The sequence below is a fragment of the Podarcis melisellensis genome, assembly GCF_964234715.1.
Source record: "Podarcis melisellensis genome assembly, chromosome: 10".
NCBI classification, from domain to species: Eukaryota; Metazoa; Chordata; class Lepidosauria; order Squamata; family Lacertidae; genus Podarcis; species Podarcis melisellensis.
Genome location: NC_138542.1, coordinates 46,858,008 through 46,880,561, shown reverse-complemented (window position 1 = coordinate 46,880,561; position 22,554 = coordinate 46,858,008). Strand labels below are relative to the sequence as shown.

General features: G+C 43.9%; 1 protein-coding gene across 2 annotated transcripts; it reads right to left on the bottom strand.

The window, feature by feature from the left end:
* Nucleotides 1–7,383: 7,383 nt before the first annotated feature.
* On the bottom strand, nucleotides 7,384–16,022 carry CBX6 (chromobox 6). 2 transcript variants are annotated; one of them, XM_081929235.1, is made up of 5 exons: nucleotides 15,739–16,022; nucleotides 15,527–15,570; nucleotides 15,166–15,231; nucleotides 14,978–15,044; nucleotides 7,384–8,343 (listed from the first exon to the last, which is right to left on the bottom strand). In XM_081929235.1, the coding sequence occupies exons 1-5, from the start codon at nucleotides 15,805–15,807 to the stop codon at nucleotides 7,387–7,389; spliced, it is 1,203 nt and encodes a 400-aa protein (XP_081785361.1). In that variant the 5' UTR covers nucleotides 15,808–16,022; the 3' UTR covers nucleotides 7,384–7,386. The 2 variants fall into 2 exon arrangements, with proteins under 2 accessions (XP_081785361.1, XP_081785362.1); XM_081929236.1 differs by having other exon boundaries at nucleotides 7,384–8,289.
* Between the last annotated feature and the right edge of the window lie 6,532 nt (nucleotides 16,023–22,554).

Here is a 22,554-nt window from a genome sequence, read left to right as displayed (position 1 = left end):
GCTGGGAGCAGCTTTCATAAGAACAGCCTCCTTCAGTACATACTTTGGAAGCCAAGTGGCTTGCAGATCACAGCATTCAGACATTCCTAGTTCTCAGCCTTATGGTCATGCTACTGGCCCATGCTGGCTTTGCATAACACAAAGCACTGTGGTGGGTTAAGTGGAGGATTTTACTTACACACACACACACACATACACACTTCAGTAATAAGAAAATAAGATCCCAGCTCTTGCACCACTAGTGGACAGTCAAAAAAGCAGCAAAGCAAGCAACACTGGAGCACAGGATGCACCAGGCAAAACAGTGCAAAGCCTCAAGGGAAGAGGCAAGGGGGGAGGGGGAATAGCAACATGATGGTTCATAACAGAAGGACTCTGAGCACTAAGTGTGAAATCCATTCCAGGCCTATTACATTTCTTTACCAAAGGCCCACGTGGAATCTTATACCTCCTGAGACCAAGGGCCTCTCCTAATTATCTGGCACGGGGGGGGGGGGATGCCTTTTCCTGATTTTCTCCTCCATGTCAGTTACCCAAAATGTTGTTCACTCACACAACTGCAGCTTCCATGGATGGTGGACAAGAAATAATACTCCCCTAAACACAAGAGGGGGGGAACATGGGAGCTTATTAACCAGGAAGACTCAGCTCAGATAGCACCCATTTTATAATGGAGGTAGGATTGCTGGTAGTTCTCCGTGGCCAAAATGGGTACTAAGTTATTGAGCAAAGAGGGGAATTCTCCTGAGACGGGAGACACTGTATTTCAGCAGCTCACCAGGAATCACAGGCCCAGAGTATTGTTCTCAGAATTTCCCTATCACTGCCCGTTGCATGCACCCATAGCCTACTGATAACCAATTATCACATATAGGTCAGCACATACAGAGACATGGGACTGAAGTCCCCCTGAGGAAGGATATCACAGTTCAACTGGTTGGTAACAGATGAGAAAAAGAGGTAATAGTGAACAGATAAAAATGAGTTCTCTGCACAATACAGAAAGCTGGACAACCTAGCAGGAAAGATTTAGCTTTCTGGGAGATCTAATACTTTTTCCTAAACAGATTCCAAACTTCCATTTCAACTATGCTTTGCTGCTAACTACAAGAAGTGAGCAATTAAGAGCACAGAAGCAAAGGTGTAATTTTGCAAGCAACAGATAAACATGAAAGCTACTTCCACAAAGAAATATACTGCTCAAGTAGCAGGACAGTCTTCCTCCAACAAAAACTGTCACACTTCATCCTTCTTGTCTTAGGGTGTATCCTATAAACACCAGGAGACTATTCCTCTGCTGTCTGAAAATTGATACTGAAGCGGACGAGGGGTGGTCTCTTCTACAGATTTTGCATTGGCACTTATGGGGGAAAAAGCCAATCTGGACACTTTGGAACAGGAGGGAAAGTGCCAGCCCATTCTCCACCAGTCAGTGCCACATAAATTCTGGGGACAATCTTCACACCCAACCAACACTCCCCCTTTTAATGGAATCTCCCCTTCCATGTCTCTTTTGCTAAAATCTTGATCACATACTTGCTCCTTTCACCTTGCTTTCCCTCAGGGCTCAGAATGAAAGCAATCACTGCAACCCAAGCTGCCATCATTAGTTTGGTGTTTGTTACCCTCACGAAGGTCCTAATCACTTTTTCCTCACATATCAAGGCTGTTACCCACTTGAGAACATCTTGGTAAAATGTACCTGGAAGATGTAAAGTGAATTAGATTAATTAGAAGGAATTCTTTGTTATGAAACCCAGTATACATTGAGGTTGACCTATTATGAGGAAAGTTTTGCCAGCTTCTAATAGTTTGTTTGGTTCACAGCTAAAACACATATTTCCTGCTTGCCTGGTATCTTAGATACTTTTACTTACTGAACAACCACAAAGCAGCAACATGTCCCACTTCATCAAATAGCTCTCACCTCAGTAGGTCATATTGATGCCTAAACTGTTCATCTGCAAGTGGATAACATGCCACATAGCCCTTCTGACAAAGCTTTGCCAGAACCAGGCTGAACTCTGGATCAATCATATCCAGAAAGGAAGGAAAGATGGGAGGCATTCTTCCTCCCTTTGCCCCAAGTAAAAGAAGGTAGAGGGAAGAGAAAATAGGTTTTTATGGACTTGCTTTCTCAACTCAGACACTGTTACTTTTTACTCTTCCCTTGCCCAATTTGAATGGCCTGAACACCACCCTCCCTACCACACAAATACTAAAAATACTCTTTTCTTTAAGGACCAGCTAAAATCACTACAGTTTGTGCAATCACTGCATTTAATATTTTTAAATTCTCTATCCTTCTGTCTGTAAAAATCTCATTACCTTTAAAAAAACCTTTTTTCTTTTCTTTTTTTGCAAAACTAGTTTCTTTCTCCCTCCCCTCCCCCCATTCAAACTCTCCTCTCTAAGAACAAGAAGTACAACAAACATGGCACAGACGCAAAAGAATACAGGATGTATCCTATCCTCTATTACATTAAAATTCACAATGATTCAAGGCAAAAAGACAGCCCAAATCATGAAGCCGTTAACAGTAGCCCTCTGTCACCATCTGGTGGCTAGAACGTGTCAGGTACAAGGTTTGCCACTTAACAGGAAAGATGAACACAATCTGCTTTTGGAGGTTGTGTGCCAAATACTGTAAAAGGGAAAATTTCAAGGCAAAACCAAGCAACCCTACATTCCAGCATTACATGCATCTGACTCTCCCCCTTCAAGAGTGATGGTTCTTTCTAGAGATGGAGGGGGAATGTTCAAGCAAATGAGCTACCAGGTTGGTAAAATCTTAGCAGCATAGAACTCCCTAGGGATGTTGGTTAGGAGCTGTGATTGCTAATGCCAAAGAAGTGGTCAAAATGCTAGCCAAAGCAGAAGGCTTATCTTTGCATCAGAGCGACTCCTGGTACTGCACAAGTGGAGTGACTCATGCATCTGTGGGCTACTTATCGCAATCCATATCCCTAGCCTCTGATCCCAACAAGAGTCATCATACTGCATGGAGATGGAGAAGATACCACTGATGCAGTCAACTAAACCCTGCTCCATCCAATTGGTTTCACAATCACCTATCTGCCAAGGCTTTGCTTGTCACCTGCCTCCTCAAGGGAATGGCCTTTAAAGTACTTTCAGTGATGTAGTTTTAGAGCATCAGTAGTAACTCAACCCTGGGACACAGGTGGCGCTGTGGGTTAAAGCCTCAGCGCCTAGGACTTGCTGATCGAAAGGTCGGCGGTTCGAATCCCTGCTGCGGGGTGCGCTCCCGCTGCTCGGTCCCAGCGCCTGCCAACCTAGCAGTTCGAAAGCACCTCCGGGTGCAAGTAGATAAATAGGGACCGCTTACCAGCGGGAAGGTAAACGGCGTTTCCGTGTGCAGCTCTGGCTCGCCAGATGCAGCTTTGTCACACTGGCCACGTGACCCGGAAGTGTCTCCGGACAGCGCTGGCCCCTGGCCTCTTAAGTGAGATGGGCGCACAACCCCAGAGTCTGTCAAGACTGGCCCGTACGGGCAGGGGTACCTTTACCTTTACCTAGTAACTCAACCAGCTCAACTCAACTATGAGACAGACAGGGACTGCTAATCCCTTTGGTGGCCACCATCTTGGAAAGAGGATTAGACAAATCTATGGAGGATAAGGCTATCAGTGGTGACTATCCATGATGACTGTGTTCTCCCTCCACTGTCAGAGGCAGTATGCCTCTGAATGGCAATTGCTGGGAATCACAAGCAGGAGGAGAGCTGCTGTGCTCTGGTCCTGCTTTCACACTTCTCAAAGGCATCAACTGGCTTGATCCAACAGGCTCTTATGTTCTTAATCCCAGTCCAATGGCTGCTGTTCTAAGTAGACTAGAGGAATCAGCATGGTACCACCTCATCAGCCATCACTGCACCAAAATTATGGTGCTGGATGCATCCCATGTGTTGGCACCATGGCACAAGAGTAGCTGGTATCTGTATTCAGGAAACAGAAGCTTGTGACATGAGTGCCAGGCGGCATCCCACTTTTATACTAAAGCTACTTCGCATGTTATCAGAAAGATTAATTCCCATTCGTTTATCAAGTGCCACGCTAACTAATCTGTGGAGAAAGTAGACATCTGAAGACACACTTTCAACACAGCCCCAGGAACCAATACGGTGTAGAGGTTTGCATGTTGCAGTGGATCTGGGAGACCAGGGTTCAAATTACCACTCAATCATGAAGCTCACTAGGTGAGCTTGGACCAGTCGCTATCTCTCAGTCTAACCTACCTCACAGGGTCATTGTGAAGAGGAGAGGGAGAACCACAAGTGCCATGTTGGGATCACAGACTAGGGATGTGGGATGCAGTAAGTAGTGGGATATAAATGTAATTCTAATAATAATAGCTAAATTCACCCTCTGGGCAAGGGTTTATTCCACTGCCTTCAAACAGGTGTGTCCCCTCATCCCACTGCTTTGAGAGTCATGAAGGAGAAATTAAAAACTGTGTTTAACATTTCATGCAAATCTGCCCTCCCACCAGACCATTTCTAGTCTGGGACCTTTTTTTTCTGGAACAAATTCCAAAGCTATTGTTGATCCCCATCCTCCTTTCACTACTGACAAGTTGTTTGGGGGGGGGGAGCCAACCTGATGCCATTGGAGGTACCATACATGAAATCAGTCAGCTTCTAACAGACAACAGCTTCCAACACCTCCAAGAAAGGTGAATGTCCTACTCTTCTGAAACACAGAGAAACCAAAGTGACAAGAGACTCTAGGGGAGGGGGGGGGAGGAATCTGCCAAGAACACGTGTTAAAATATTTGAAGAGTTTCCTATTAAAATTCCCTTTTATATTGTTCATTTCCTTTTTACAAATATTAGACAAACTTCAAAACCATACACCACACAAACATACCAAGCAATCTCAAAACACGATTGACTAGTATGCACCCCCACCCAGTATAATAGTTCCTCTCTTGCAGCTTCATAAAATATTTCATTTTTTTTCTCCTTTAAAGTCTTCTCTTTAATACAAGTCTCCCTGCTCCATCTCCCATTATACATCTCTACCCCACAACCCAACCCACCCACCTTTGAAGCTACAGCCATTAAAATAAACTCCCATAAAAAACCTCCACACTTCCTTTGAGGCAAAGCAATGATACAGCCTGTCTCACTGAACTCATGAAAAACAACCAACAGCTATTTCAAAGCATGCGCCTGTGGAATTACAAGAAGCCTTAGACTTACACATTAGTGGAAGGAGTGTGGAGGAACTTAAGCCTGCACACCATGTAGATTTCACTTGTTTTGAAATAATTTTAAAAGACACAAAAGGTGTTATATGATAGGATAAAGGAAAACCAACATTTTGAATATGTCTTAGGTACTGACTACACTCAAACTGTCACAGACAATCACACTGTTTAACATTATACAATTTGCTTATGGTAGGCATCTCTATATATAGACACTCATATTTAAGATTATTAATAAGGTATCACGACACACCATCTCTCAATCCTGTACTTGGCAAAGTCCAGGCTTCTTTTTAAACACAGATATAGCCAAGTGGAACTTTGCAAAGTCAATGAGGAAAAGGTGAGACAGCTTAAAAAGGTCTGAAGTCCTTCCTGATGTGAGATACCAATGAGCTAAAATGCCACAATTTTTGCAGCACCAGTCTTTACATGTATTGATAAATAATTAACTCAATGTAAAACTGAACAAAACAACTAAGCAAGCCCTTGAAAAAAAGAAAGTTCACACAGGAATACAGGGAAGAGAGATGCCATTAAGAATTGAATGCAGTTATTTCAGTGACAGCATAGCATGCAGACAAGCCCTTGAGAAATATTACTACCTCACACACACACACACCCCTTCCCCCCCAAAAAGCAATGTAACGAAGATTACAAATAGTATGACAGGCAACACTTGCACGCACACATGCCACTGGTAACAAAACAGAGGCACCCAGGAGGGGAAAGAGAAACTTGCAACAGAGCTAGAACTTAAGATGGCAGAAGAAACACAGAGCAGAACTTTGCAGAAATTTTTTTACTTCTGCAGTGCACCTTGGATACAAATATATGAGCTCATGGTTATTAACCCATTATGCGGGATGGTGAGGAGATAGCAAAAGAAGCCACATTTTTACCTCCTTCCAAGACAGGCTGTAAAGGTTTCAGTCAGAATGAATTCATGAAAAGCAGCATGTTGTTGACAGGTGGATGGGAGGGAGAGGCGAACACACACTGCACATGCACTCCACACACACACACAAAGATCCAAGAGACACACAGTAAGATTTTACAATAGGTTCTTAGCACCTTTGGTTGGCAACTGTAGAGGCAGTTTGAGATCCTAGGAATTGTAGATGTGAATGTTCTTCCATCTTACTCACCTAGAGAGAGATGCAGATGGGGAAATGTGCAACAAGCAGGCCCTCCTCCTACCCACCTCACTGGAAGGATGATGGAGTTAAGTTAATAAGAACAGGGCTCACTCTCACTGCACAACCTTTCCATCCCTCCTACATTGGAAGATGGATGTGTGGCTCCTCTCCTTTTCATCGTAGCAGGTTTCAGGAAGGGGACACACATGCCTCAGACTTTAAGAAGAGGAAGGAGCAGGGCACAAGACTGACAACTTAAGAAGGCTGAAGAAACTCTACTTTGGCCCGCCACAAAAAAAATGTGCAGGGTCTTAGAACCAGGACTGAGAAATGGTTCAAGACAGATGGAAGTGATAGAATGTGCCCAGGCTGACTCCAAGGGCTACCACAATTACCAAGTTAGCACTTTTGGCATATGCAAGGAGGAAGAGTGCCCAGCAGCAGAATGAAAATTTAGGGCACATAAGTTTCCCCAGATGTTCTGTAGCAGCCCCCACCTAATCATAGTGATCTACTCTCCAACCTCCCTTCCCCTTAAAAAGCTGCTTCTTTCTGGGGTATAGTCAATACAATCTCACCAAAGCTACAGATATAAGAGCAAGGTGATGGGTACAGAGGTGTAGAGAGTTGGAAAACAGGAATGCAGACTCTGCCTGCGTTGACCAAAAGATCTCTGTTTCATTAAAGAGTATGGAAAAGCAAATCCTTCCCCTCTTAAAGATATGAACCCATTCACCCAAGTTCTTATTCACCAGGTCCAAATCAGTGCAACATAACCCTTGAAGACAAAAGGGAAACTCATGCCCCACCATAACCCCTAGCAGCTGTGACATTTGGAAACTTCAAACACATCCATTCCCATTCCTCTACTACCGTCTTAATTTCCAAGCAAAGAGAGAAAGAATGGATAAGGAGGAGAGAGAAGAAAACAGGCATTCACACCATGCATGATCTTGCAGTAGAGCCTCCCTGTCCCTTCCCCCTCCCCCCAACTGCGCTGAAGGAAGAAGGCAGCCTCTCATTTGCTGCCTCCACCACCACCTCCAGCTGCTGCCACCTTTTCGAAATCCTCTGCATTGCAGAATTCCTTGATGGTGACCGTCAGAAGGTTGCTGGTGACATCAGTGACCACCACATTAGAGCAGGGAGACATTTCAGGGCGCCAATCCCCAGCCTCCTGCTCTGGGTCAGAAGAGGATGGAGATGATGGCATCTGACCCCCTCCTCCGGAAGGAGAACGCTTGCTGGTGGCTGCCGATTCTGGTGGAATTGATAGATCAAGGACTTCCGATTCACGCCAGTCAGGAATGGCTGGGCTTAGTGTCTCAGGAAGCAGCTTTGGTGGGGAATCATCTGGATCCGATGAGGAGTGTGGAGCTGGTGAGGGGCAGTCAGAGGAGCTCGAACTGCGGGCATCATAGGCAGAAGAGCCCATGAGCCCACAAGAGGCACCCTGGGAGCCTCCTGCCTCTGTCTTCCCCTCCAAGGATGGGACTGGAGTGGACGGCTTGTTGTACAGCGGGAAGTTTCCAAACTTCATGTGGCGGATCTGGTTACGAAGCATGCTCTCGCTGAATTTCTTGCTCTTGCCAATGACACGGTTTCGTGAAGGTATCTTGGATCGAGCCAAACTTCCTCCCCTGCTTCCCACTTTCCCATCTTTATCAATAACCTTCAGGTTGAGAATAATGCGACTGCGCTTGGGCTCACGTGGCTTCACCTTGCGGTTGATGATGCGGACGGTTTCTGAAAAGGGAGAGACAGGAGGGCGGATGCCAGTGCCCCCACCAACTCCACTATTCTGGGGGTCTGGGCGGGGCAAAGGGCGCCGAGACATACGGTGACATCGCCGGATGTCCTTCTTCAGTCGGTGCACTGCAGCACTGGAGTGGAGTTTGGGAGAGGATGTGCTAGAACCAGGCTTGACAGAAAAATGTACATCCCCAATGTGTAGGGCCTCCGCCTGGGCCCGAGCCTGCAGTGGAAAAAATGGAGTTAGATGGGAATAAATCACATTCTGCATACTAAACTGCAGGCACCTGACATCTTAAGGATATGAAGCCTAACTGGAGGAAGTGGAGGCTGAGCTCTGCACAGGCCTGGATTTCAAACTTAACATGTTCCCAACCCAAAATGAATCCATCTGACCAAGCATAAATCACCCTAATAGTGGAAACCATGAAATCCATTTCCATACATTTTCACCCTGGGTTTTGAATTACAGTTTGGGATACTGGGATTGTTCAAGACTTAAAGAACATTAGGAGATGCTTTTCAAAGAACATTTGTTAGTTATTAATAAGGCTATTCACTTAGCAGACTGCAGCACAGCACAAGTTAAAATCTACCAAAACTTCACGTGTAACAGGAGAGTTTGCAAAGTAAGCATTTAAAAGAAAGGCATATTTTTTCCTGTAATATGTACAAACAATGTCTTGAGGTGACTTGCAGCCAGATCATTACATCCACCACTTCTTAGAAGTAAAGCTAACTAGGATAACATCAGGTCTCCCACAAAAATGAACAATAAATGCAATTGATTCCATTTGGAAAAGGTTTATTCAATCCTGCTTTAGGTCATACAAAAGCTTTCCCACTCTGTGCAACAAAACAGAAATCCATTTGAAAATTATCAGGGTTTGACTAAACCATAAGTAAACGAAGCAAGATTTAAGAAAGGATATTATGCTATTAACATGCAGATTAAACCTTTAAATATACAATATTAGGACATACAGACTATTGGCTGGGAATATAGGACTGCCTTCTTCCATCTTCAGCTGATATGTTAGGCTACAGCTATTCCTGGACAGGCATAACTTGGTTACAGTGATGCTTTGGTAACCTCTAAACTGGACTACTGCAATGTGCTCTATGAGGATTTTCCCTTGAAGTTGGTTCAGAAATTACAACTAATGCAGCTAAACTGAGTCATGGACCTTATTTGAGGAATTTAAGTGCAGTTTCCCCAAAGTTCCTCTATTAAGATACAACTATAGCTTCCAGCATTAGAGTGAGCTGAGATATTCCTGGTCAAATCTCATCCCATCCATGAAATCAGTACTCTTGGGTCACCTATAAGCCATGACGACGATACTGATCTATGTTCAAAGTCATTATGAGGATTACGAAATTAATATCCCTTCTGCCCTTGTAATAAAGGATAATAATAATAATAATACCCTGCCCATCTGACTGAGTTTTCCCAGCCACTCCTGGAAGCTTCCAACAAAATATTAAAATACAATAGTGTGTCAAACATTAAAAGCTTCCTTAAACAGGGCTGCCTTCAGATGTCTTCTACAAGTCTGGTAGTTGTTTATTTCCTTGACATCTGATGGGAGGGCGTTCCACAGGGCGGGTGCCACTACCGAGAAGGCCCTCTGCCTGGTTCCCTGTAACTTGGCTTCTCGCAGCGAGGGAACCACCAGAAGGCCCTCAGTGCTGGACCTCAGCATCTGGGAATAACGATGGGGGGGTGAAGACGCTCCTTCAATTTAGTTTTATATTACACTGTTGAATTTGATTTAGTTTACTATAAAAGGTCCCCTCCCTTTTAGAAAACTAACATCCCGTTGTGCGATGCTTACAACTAGATATTTATTGTAGACCAGATGACTCAAGTCATTCAATGTGCTAACAAAAATAGCTAACTTCTGTATTAAAATACCATCAGACTAACCAAATGTATCTATCGCTCACCCCCTTAGTTCAATTAGCTTTTCCCACCATCTGGTGCCTGCAACAAGAATTGCAGGTGAATGCCTCTGTTCCTTCCCATTTTCTTCCTACTTACTTTCCACACAGATATATAAGCACCAAAGACTCTGGTTATGCAGCAGCTCCAAAAGTAATAATAATAAACTGGGAATAGAAAGGAAGGGGATAATAGAGAGATGCTATCATAGGAGAGACAACTGAATGTAAAAGGAGTAGGAAGCGAGGATGAAAGAAATTGGCAGGGGGTGGGGTGGGCAGAGGTACAAGATAGGTGTGAAAGGAAAATGGGAGAATAAATGACAAGAGATGAGTAAAAAATACTTTAAGTGGCACGAGGGGGAGGGAAGGGGGAAATATACAAGAAGCTTTCTCTACTTAGAGCCTCTGGATCAGCAAATTCTACCTAAAAGGGGAAGGCTGAGTCACAACACCTTCAGAGCCAATGCCTATACTTCACTTGAGACAACATGCAAAAAGTACAGTGTTACCATTCAGCTAGTTTAAATGCATGCAAAACAAACAGCGTTCCTTCATTGCAATAATTGCTGATAACACAATCACCTTGCCATACATATTGTGCTTTCTTTCCAGTGCTGAGGAGTAACTCTCTAGTCAACCAGCAAGATAAGTTGGCATAGCAGAGAACATCATCAGAATCTCATAATTATATTAGTTTCCACCTCCCATGCACCTATGGCACTGTACTAATTTTCTAAATAACCTCTCCCTCTTCTAGTGTTTAATATTGCAAATCCCGTACTACAGGTTCTAGCAACGTACTTAATAAATGTCCACACCTTTAAGCCCCACAAAATGATAAAGACACTGGAAGTGGAGACACAAGAATATAAAAGCAGTTCATCTATATTTCTTTGATCAGGAAACCCAGTTTTGGGAAATGAATGTAATTTTGTAATATTGGGTAGTTAAACAATGCACTAAGAATTAGTCAGACTTCAGACATGTACATTTGTGCTTTTTGCTGCATTTTAAAAGCGTTTTTCCAACCAAGTTCACATATCAGTGCATTCAAATTACTACAATACAAAGTTAACATGTTTCTTTTCAATGATGACTTGTGTGAAGTACTTTGCCACACAGAGCATAAACTATGGTTATGATACTACAAGACGTAGTAATGGCTGCCTACTTGGACGGGCTTTAACAAGTGTTTAGACAAATTCATGGAGGATAAAACTATCAATAGCTACTAGTCATGATGGCTGTCTACTACCTCCAGCATCATAGGTGATATGCCTATGAATACCAGTCACTGAGGAACAACAGCAGGAGAGCATGATTATATTCAAGTCCTGTTTGTGGGCTCCCCAAAAGCATTTGGTTGACCACTGCTAAAAGAGGATGCAGCATGGCTCTTATGTTCTAATGTCTGTTTCCATATATCCATGAATTGCTTATACTTCTGGTTTTTTAAAAAATCCCCCTTAAGCAGAAACTGGATTCTTTGTTTATACCTTGCCAGAAGTTCTATTTTAAATATTTGTGTCTTTAGGGGAATACCACTCAGTGCTATACTTAATTTATTCTATTGATTACTCATAGTTCAGCTTCCACTTTTGCAAACCTACATAAACAGAAGATATTAGCACATTAGCTGTACAGGTAGGAGTTTTTATCTTTTGTTAGAAATCATTCAACCCTTCCTTCTCGGACATCCCTTTTTGCAGACCAAACCTTCTGCACACCCTGGAAGTGAAATATTGCTATCAGTTCAGAAAATAAACTCAGAAGCAGTGATGAACATAGGAAGCTGCCTTATACTGATCGAACTCAGAATGATTGATACTGACTAGCAGTGGCTGTCTAGAGTTTCAAGGCAGAAGTCTCTCCCAGCCCTATGTGGAGATGCTGGGGGCTGAGCCTAGGACATTTTGCAACCAAAGCATGTGCTCTTAGCACTGGGCAGATGGCAATAGTAGGAAGGATTATCTTCTGTCCAGGTTCTATCACTGGAGACAGGGGTATTGCCTCTACCCTCACCTGACTCTAGCGTATGCAAAATTCCACAGCTACCCAAACAGTACTGAATTACAACTTTCAGGATATTCCCCCGCCCCTATTCCACAAAGCTGTGTCCAGAACTTGAGTTGCTTCCTAGAACTCAAAGTTGCTTCCTAGAACTCAAAGACTTACTGCTACAAGGTGTATTTTCCATGAACTATAACAAACAAACTCGGATAAAATTAGTCCTCAGCCACACAGCCCAATGGCCAACTGAAGGAGACTGTGTTCTACCTGGCCAGCCCAGCGCTTACCCCTTCTCACAGTAGGTTAACCCAATTTTCTAGCAGCTATATACTCACGAAAAGCCAGTAAAATGTACATAACTGCAAGCACTTTCTTGCATGCTTTTAAATCAGTAACTTCTCATGAACATAGTATAAAGCACCTGATGTACTGACCAAAGGTAATATATAAAAGGATGTTTTTATCCATTCTGAGAGTAAAAGAAGTCGTGCAGACTACTCTACTCATGCGGTTAAAATTTTCCCTTTATGTGTTACCTTGAGTCAGTAAATTTCTAAATGATTGTTTATACTGTGTAGCAACTGTGTTCAAGTTGCTAAAATCATCAGTTTCTGCTCTGGGAGTTTCAAACATCTTGTAACTACATGAGCAAAGCTCTCCTCACCTGATTCCCCCTGGCTGAGAATAAAAGAAATGGCACTGAGGGAGATAATGAGGGTTCCAAAATTCTAACTTAAATAAATTATAGAAGATTAAAAGCAAAACTGATTTTTAAGTGAACAGAGAAAGAACTACTTGTCAAAGAATGCAGCCCCTCCCCCCATTTCTCTGTAGACCACAAGCTACATCCTGCAAACTGTGACTGGGAAATTCCCTAGAGAACTAAGAATCCATTACTTGCTACTGACCGTCTAATTTATTCCTACTAGCTTACATTTACCCACCTTCACGTTTACAATTTATACGATGACCCAGCATCACATTCTTTGCAAGCCAGAGAGTTGTTCAGTACAAAGCAGGTCATACATAAGTTAAAGTATTATAGCATGACAAAGTGGCCCTGTACTTACACAAGGCCAAGCTGATGTGCATACAATATTTTAGTTTCCATTATCCCAGAGCACCTGAACGCTATCTTGGAAAGCATTTGAAGTGGTGGTTGCTGTTGTTACTGTTGTAGCACCATCAATTCAAATGCATTCCAAAATAGTCTTCAGGTACTCTAGGAGAATGTAATAGAGCTGGGTCCAAATTTGCCTCAAGTGTTTCATACTACTCAAAGGACTACCTAACGTACATGCTGCAAACCCAGAAATAAGTGTTCCAGTTTGTGAACATTTTTTGGAAGCCGAACGTCTGTTTCAGCCGTCAGCATTGTTTCCGGGGCCATTGAGAAGCCGCACCTTGGTTTGTAAACTTTTTGGGAATCGAACGGACTTCGCGAACAGATTCCGTTTGACAACCAAGGTACAACTGTACTCTAGTCCCCAGAGTTCTGCCATCAACCGTGTTGCCATTTTAGTGTCTTTTTGTTTTCCTGGGCATTTGGGTACCACCAATGATTCGACACATGGTTAAATCTATGTTTAAAGTAAGGTTTATGTGATTTTATAATTGCATTTTTTAAATTTTGGTTGTAAATTGCTTCAGGACATTTAGTGGGAAGCAATGTATAAATTTAATAAATTGAAACCACTGTCTGGGAAAATGAGTGGCCCCTCACAAATATATTAAATTAGTCATCCTTAGCTTAATATAGCAGTGGGGAACTTGCAACCCCTCAGATATTGTTGAATTACAACTGTCATTAATCCTGACCATTGGCCATGCTATTTCTTATGGAGGTCAGGATTTTCTGAATCATTTACATCTGCAAATAAGCTATCCAGTCAGTTTCCAGATCAAATCAATTATCAGACCACCTATGTCATCAGAAGTCAAACACTAGACAAAGTCATCTTTATAAGTCCTGAATGAATATTTAGGAATTTGCTGAGAAGAGTGGTGAAATTTACACAACCAAGGTTTTCTTAATCCTGACAAAGTGCAAATATCCACTTTGGGTGTTAAAATCTTTATTCTCAATGATTGATCATCCTTTTCCAAACTGGTTTAAATGCCAACTCTGCAAACCCTCCTCAGCATTTGAGGTTCAGATTTCTACCCATGCTTCCAAAATTCACATCAGTAAGAGCTTCTACTTTAAATGAGCTGAAAGCAGCATTAGTGAGAAACAGAACCCCAGCCCACTCTGCCTCTCATATAGTAAGCACTGCCTCAGCAAGACTGTAAGGAAGTTTAAACTCTGATATACACATACACTTTTCTCACTTTTTACAGACAAGAAACCTCAAAGCAGGTTTTAGTGCTGCAGTCACAATAGCCTTAAACAAATGATATTTTGGACAGTCTGGTCCAGAAAGTTCCTGGGCACTTTTGCATTTCCAAAGTTTAATTATTTTCTTTCAATAAGATTTTAAAAACTACTGGTTTACATTGCCCCCTCTTCAAAGTTCTGAGAAATCACTAAACAACAAAGCTTTCAGACAAGTCCGTGAAAAAGGGTGGCAAAGCACTGGCCCATTTTTATACAGCAAGAAGTCATGAGGCCAAAAGGCCAACTTACATACACTTTAAGCAATCACTTTCAGTCAAAATGAAGATGGAAAGAGATCAAGAGCATATTTGTAGCTTTCCAATAATTTATGGTGTCCCTGGACACATACTGCAAAATAACATGTGAAGCTTTAATTTCTAACTACTTCCTTTCCCCAGCTGACCCTGTTTTTTGTTTTATTTTTGTTAAGAGTTTTTAGTGGGCAGTTAACCATACTGAAGTTATCAGATCCCAGAACCTTAAACTGGTTCAATTAGAGCCAAGTTATTAAAGTGAGAGTTACCTTCAGCAGAAAAGTTTTGGGCTTGGGTCCTCTCTTCTTAGGTCCGTACAGCTCACGCTCACGTTCCCTTTGTAGGGGAGAAATTAAATGCTTTTTTAAAAAAAAGTCAAACCTCTTCATTCTGCAAACGAAACAAGTGATAACTCCTAACTCTCCCCTGCGCTGTCTAGAATCAATCTCAAACTCACTTTTGCTCAAAGGCTGCAATTAGACGGGAATCCAAGATGTTCTCTTCAGGTTCCCAAGTGCTGTACCTGCAGAAGTGCAGATGGACACAGTTACAGGCACTTGCAAAGGAATGAAGGCGGGGGGGGGGGAGAGAGAGAGAAATATTAGCACATGCTGAGGAGTTCTTGGTGGGTGGGGAGGCGAAAAGGATAAAGCAACCCTACAGGCACTCTGTGAGTGTTGTGAGCACGCGCACGCGCGCGCCTTGTGCGCACCCAGGGAAGGGACACATAATATTAGCCCAGCGAGAGGCCCACAGGAGGCGGGAACGGGGCTTCTTCACGCAGACAAGACACAGAGAGGCGCTAGGGGGGAACTCACTTGATGGCCCAGCCTTTCCATTTCACCAGGTATTCGATGCGTCCCTGCAAAATACGGGGGGGGGGGTTGGCAGAGGGAGGGGGTAAAATGGGGGGAGGCGGTGGGGAAGAGGAGAAACGGGAAGCGCAGGTTAAAGAGGTGGCAACGGCAGAAACACCCCCCCCTTAAAAAAGCCGAGCCCCGGTCTGGGGCCTCGCTGGCCCGCCGCTCACCTTTCGGATCCGTCGCTTGATGATGGATTCGGCCGCGAACACCCGCTCGCCCACTGCAGACAGCTCCATTTTTGTTTATTTCTTATTTATTTCTCTCTCTCTCTTTTGCTCAGCCCTCAGCAGCAGCACCCACAGCCCATAATAATCCCGCCCGCTCTCTCGCCTTCCTTCCCTCCCTCCCTCCTCAGTGTGTGACTGACTGACTGACTGAGGCGGGCGAGCGAGGGAACGGCTCTGAGGGCTGCTGCTCCCGCGACAGCGGCTCGAGGGGCTGGCTCGCGCCGTGAACTCGCACGCACGCACGCACGCACGTACGCGAGCGCGCCCCCTCCTCCGAGCGTGCGCACCGCCTTTGCTCGCGCGCGCCGCCACGGAAAAGAGGGGGCCTGGAAAGAGGGAGTGGGACACGTGACGCGAGCAAAGCCCGCCTTCGGCTTCGCGCGCCCCGTTGCTTAGTTTTTGGGGCTTTGCTTTTTCTTCCCTCGCCTCCCGCCCTCGCCTCCTACTGAGCGAAGGGAGTAAGGTCTGCAGAGCGCAAGCGCGGACCCTTAAAGGGGCCGTGCGGGCAGCTTTTTGAAGAGCGGGAGGGTGGTGGACGTGCGGCGAGCAGAGGCAGGAAAGTACAGCGTGGACTCGCAGGCGGGGCAGCGCCCCCTCCTCGCGCCAATGTTTCCCGCTATTTCCATTTTCTCAGCGCCCCCCCCCCCGCCCCGCTCATGTTTTGCCTCATTTCTCTACTCCTGCCTCTGCTCAGGTTGCGAATGAAGATTATGACCACGATGTTGTCATTGTCGCTGCAAATAAAAGCAACACTTTCGAGGGCCGTCGCCTCCGGCAAAGTGCAGCCGGGTTTCAGCTCGATGGGTGCTTTAAAAAAAGGGGGGGGGGAAGAGCAAATAACTCTTTGACCCGGCTGAGAGAAAAGCAAAACAGTGGGAACATCTTTCTGCAGGGGTGGGGAACATATTTGGAAAATATAGCATATTCCAGGCCGTTTTAAAAGCAAGATTGAAATCGCATTTTCGATTTGCTGCTGAGTGATTTGATGGGGTCTTTGGCTGTAGGCCTTCAGCCCTGCAAAAATATTGAGGCTTACACCAGCGATGGAGAATCTCCCTCATCCTTTGCCATAGACTATGCGGCACCAATATTTAGTGGGGTGTGCAGTGGTAAGATTTACTATTTTCTTTGCCCTAAAAAAATACGAATATGTTTAAAAAGGGATATCTCCAGGGGCTTTAATAGTACAGTACAGTCAATCCTATACTTGTTTACTCAGAAATAAGTTCCACTGTAGTATTTCAGGCTTACGCCTACGGAAAACGTGTTTAGGATTACAGTCTGAAAGTCAACACACATCTCTCTCGTGTACACACACACACAAACACTTGAGAATCCAGCTCCTGTCACAATTGGTTGCTCTGATTCAGTCCTCCATACAAAAGGATATTATAGACAATCCTCAGCTCTCCCTACTTCACTCTGGGGTGTTTATTTTGTGTAGATTTACAGGCAATTTGCAGGAAGTGGGAAGGAATATAGGAAACTGCCTTATCAGGAGCAGTCAGAGGTCTCTCTCTGCCTTATCAGGAGATACTATTGAGTATTGAACCTGGGACCTCCTTATGCAAAGCAGGTGCTCTACCCCTGAGCTACAGAGCCTTCTCCAGGAGGATAGAGCTGGAAGAAACAAGCTGAATAAGATTTAGTACATCGAGCAATGATGAGGTAAATGGAAGTTCAAATAAAGGAAATCTTAAAAAATTAACCAGTTCATCAATTATTTCATGTGTTTTCTTCATTTGTTGAAGTTATTAGTTCCTGGGAGGAGCGTAGCTCATGCATCTCTGACATTGTAGGGTATGTTTTGAAGCTCAGTCACAGATGCTACAAAAGGAAGAGCAATTAATTTCTACCTCATACGTTACACCATCTAAATAAGAGAAATAGCCAAACAAAATGTGTGAATGGACACTTGGGCATATGGTCAGTGTGTTCATTATCAGACAAGCTCTCGAGACTCTCATAATAAAAACAAAACTTTATTCAACATTTACATTGAAGTGTGTAGGCAAAAGAAACCTAGTCACTAGCCTACCATATTGCTAGTGCAGAATAAATACCAAGGACTGATTCACACCTGCATGTGTATCATTCAATAACGCATGACTCAATGACTCACAGCTAAAGTTTCAAGCTGTGTTACACACATCCTGCCTCTGAATAGTGAAAACAGCAAGGGTAACAATTTTCTTTGCCGAAGAGTACACTAGAGATTTACAGTGCAATCCTGTGGAGATCTACTTAGAAAAAAGTCACATTGTGCAACATTACTTGCTCCCAGGTAAGCATGTGCAGGATTTCAGCCTTATAGAGTCTTTGTCATGTTTAATTTGCAAAACATAGCATTATGAAAGCAAACCAACATGTGAACAACGTGCAATAAATATATTGACGAGCAACTTGTGTTGTGTTGTGATAGACCCTGAGGCTCTATCAGCCAAGTTCCAGCCCTCTGTCAATTCAAACGGCATGCTGTTGTTCTCTCAAAAACACATCTTCCAGATACTCTTCTCATATCCCACCCCAAGTTGATGTTCATGAGATGACTGAAGTAGCTTCTGAGCTTCCAGTGACTGCTGTGGGCTGTTTCACATACTACATTTTTACATGTGCCGATACAGACCATGCATGTGTACATAGCAATTTAATAATGCGGGCATGCAACAGATATGGTTGTCTCCATATCTGCATCCATATCTCTTGTAGTTCTTGTAATTTTAGTCCGTATTTCAGGCCCAGATGGGCTTGTAGAGTATATTACAACATTTAAGATATAGTCAAAAATGCTGCTAGAGTGGGGATACCTGCCTGGGTTGAGTCTGGGAAGTTTGGAAGACTGCTGCCTCCCCTCCCTCTTATGCATCAAATAGGTACACATGCCAGGATGCTGAGGCTAGCCATTGCATATATATGCACAGCAGTAAATATATGACGAGTGAAGCACTGCCATGCATGGCCCCTTTTAAACCAGACAGTGACTCTGTTACATATACCACCTTTTCAAACCATGTTCACTGCAAAAAGTAGCCAGACACCACTGGATCTACCATTTGAATTGCAATACACTTCCTACACAGTTCAATAAAGTGGTTATCAATAAAGTGGCCTGCCTGTGTTGCCCACTTTCTTTGCATTGTACATAGCAATTAAGTGCTCTGATAAGCTGCAATGGTGCTTGATTACATTTCTGAAGCAATCAGCACTCTGGAGAGCACTTGCTACCTTGTTTTGTTTACAATCAGCAGATGCCCTGAAGGGGAAGCATACAAGGAAATTAAGCATGCAAGGAAATTAAGCATGCAATCACTGTGCAGAGTCAAACTGAGGAGGGACTTAATGGAGAAGTCTTAAGGTCAGCCACATAATTAGGGCTCCACATGAGTCCATTTGAAATGCTTTCAGTGTCTCCCTTTATCCCGTTTTCTCTCCCTTTGTGGAACCAAGGTGGTAACATCACTACACCCTTGGGATGTTACTATGAGATACTGAGAAAGCTGGTAATATAACTGGCTTAAAAGCCAGTTAGATGAACTGACAGAGAGCATAAATGGTTCTGCAAACTGCTTCAGAACCAACTTCACATCCATGGATGGTCTAGATTTCTGTGCACACCCTCCAACTCCCCATAACTTGTTTTAAAGCCATTCAGTCGTTTTGATTTATTTGATTATTAGAGTGCAAGAAGTCTGGAATGAGAACTATAGCAAGGGGCAAGCTATTCATTTTGTAAATACAGTTCTTTACAGAGGTAAATGTTATGAAAAAGCATTGATACATCCGATCTGGATTGCTAAGGCACACAGATAAGGGCTCTCAGCTTCACAGTTACAGAACTTCCTACCTCCCCTCAGCCACCCTGCCTCCCTCAAAGGCTAGCTTGCATGCATTGAGAATGGGTTAAATATTCATATTGAAAAACATGGATTGTAAAAACGTTGAAAGCTGCCCTTGAATTGCAGACCCACCAGCCAAGGACAGTTTTGCATTTATGTTGACATCCAGTTTGATGAAGGTTAAATCTTCCTGCTGCAAGTCCTTCATAGTACTGAGACACCTTATTTGTCATCAAAACATGGGAAGCTTCCTTATACCAAGTGCAGACTGTTTGTCCAACCAGCCCAGTAGTGTCTATGCAAGCGGCAGCTTGCCAGGATCCCATACAGAGTAGGACTAACCAAGATCTCTTTAACTGGAAAAGGCAAGGATTGAACATGGGACTTTCTGCAAGTACTGTATATGCTCTACTAATCCCTCCCTGCAGGAACCCTTGCTCCAAGCTTACAGAAGCATGCATGCCTCTCTGTATTATTTTTACTACATAGCCTTGTCAGTCTAGGGCAGTTGTGGGGAAAATTTGGCCCCCCAGATGTTGCTGAGCTACAACTCTCATCAGCCTCAGGAAGCATGGCCAATGGCCAAGGATGTTGGGAGTTGAGGTTCATCAACATTTGAAGAGCCAAAGGTTCCCCACACCTAGTCAAGGAGCTCCAGAATGTTGTTGGACTACAAATCCCATCATCTCTGACCATTGGCTGAGTTGTCTGGGGATGATGAGAGTTGTAGTCCAACAACATCTAGGGACCAAAGGTTGGCAAATACTGTAGATACCTCAATCTAGGTCCTAGCAATATGGATGTGGGCATAGGGAATGGGGAACTTGTGACCCTTCAGATGTTGTTGGATTCCTGACTCCCATGGTCAAGGGTCAGAGATTTGGGGAATTATAGTCCAGCAACACCTGGAGAGCTGCAGGTTCTGCATTGCTGCTCTAGCCTCAAGCCTTGGCAGTGGCTCTTAACTCAATTATCATTATCTTAGCCGCAGTAATGCTTACCCAGCTGCCTCATAACTTCTGCAGCACTGTTTGGCATGCTATTCAACTCATTACATTATGGCAATGCCTCTTCTTACACTTTTAAGACAGCATATTTCTTCTATACTATCACTTCATTCAAAATAACAGTGCCAGGGTTTAATGTGTCAGATTCAAACCAGTGCTTAACCATGCGGTAGACCTAAGAACAGCCTATTAAGTCACTTTTGTAGCACTAAAGTAATTTCACAGAAAGATGGATAGGTTATTGATCACCCCTTTCAAGTTAGAATACTTACTGTGTGGTATTTTCCTTTGGACATATGTGCCAGCAAGAAAGAGAGATTGTAATAGGTGTTTTTTATATATAAAAAAACTCATCCGCTTCTTTAGTACTGTACTGTTGTGTCAGCCAAATGGTGGACATTTTGACTGAAAGCTTTCTCTCTCTCTTATTGGCTCAGTGCAAGCAGCGTCCAGACAGCTAGCTTGAAGTGTAGATTCGAAACACTTAACCTTCATCAAGTCACTTTTCATCAAGTCCTCCCATCCTGTCCAACAGCTATGGAAACCTATGCAACTATCTAGATAGCAACTCTCATCATTTGAAGACTGCTGTTGTATTCTGCAGGACTGTGGACATTACCTTTGAAGAGCAGATCCCAGCTTTGTGTCCCAGGCACATTTCAGCCCCACCCCTTCACCCTCAAATTCCAAAAACAGTTTGCTGAAGAGCTGTATTCAATAAAGAAAAACCTTGGTTGGTTGCAAATAATTTATTTCAAGGGCCTCTGGCTTGTAGACCAGCTAAGCTTGCACGGATCAGGTTTCCCGACCTTTTCCAAGTCTTCTCCATTGTGATTAGGAGCAGGGACGCGGACTTATAAAAAATATTGGGGGGGGGGGGCCGGGAAAGCTCATGAATAATAAATAAGCTTATGAATATGCAAATAAAGTGGCGCCGCCTCCTCGTGAGCGAATAGGGGAGAGCGTGCTGCGCCTATTAATCAGCTCCAAAGGAAATTGGGTGGAGCTTTTGCTCGGGAGGGAGGGCAGGAGGCATGCAGCCCGCCCCTCCCTGTGCATTTTGGGCTGGGGGAGGGGCGGCGATGGCGCTCTGCTGGAGGGGCGCCGGAGATTATTGGGGGGGTGGAGCCCCCCCCAAACGAATTTTTGAGGGGGCTCGGGCCCCCTCAAGCCCCATGGAGTCGGCGCCTATGATTAGGAGTGAGAAATTTGTGGCTCCTCAACTCCTATTGGATTACAGCTCCCATCTTTCCTCACCATTGGCCATACTGGCTGGGTCTGGGTCACACCCACACATTTAAAGCACTCTTATTCCACCTTAGGAGTCATGGATCTCCTCCAAAGAATCCTGGAAACAGTAGTTTGTTATGGGAGCTGAGAGCGTTAACAAACCAGATTTCGAGATTCTTGGGGCAGGGGGAGCCATGAATAAGGGTGCTTTAACTATGTGATGTGGATGTGACCTTGGTCTAGTTCAAGAGCACATGATCCACCACAGAAATCTGTTTAGGCACACAGATAAACCGGTTTGTGTGGAGGTCAGAAATCTATTGTGTTAACTCAACACTCCCAGAATCCCGCTATTTTGGGGTGGGATTCAATCATATACTGGCAAATTCAGGTTGCCAAGCTGCAGTTGATAGGGAATTTTTATGCAACAAACCTGCTTCTCCAAAAAAATTTTGCAGTAAGGTGAAATGCACCAGAAAGCATGAGATAACACTTGCTTTGATGCAGCAGTATCTAACCTCTCTGCCAACCAATCAGAATGAACTGCTCATCAAATAGCCAACATCATCTCATTTACCAGAAAATATATTACGATGAATGCTCAATAAACCACTGGTCTGTGGACCAAGAGCTGTTGCTTTCCTTTATCTATTCCCCTGGCTCAGACACTGATGGGTGCATGA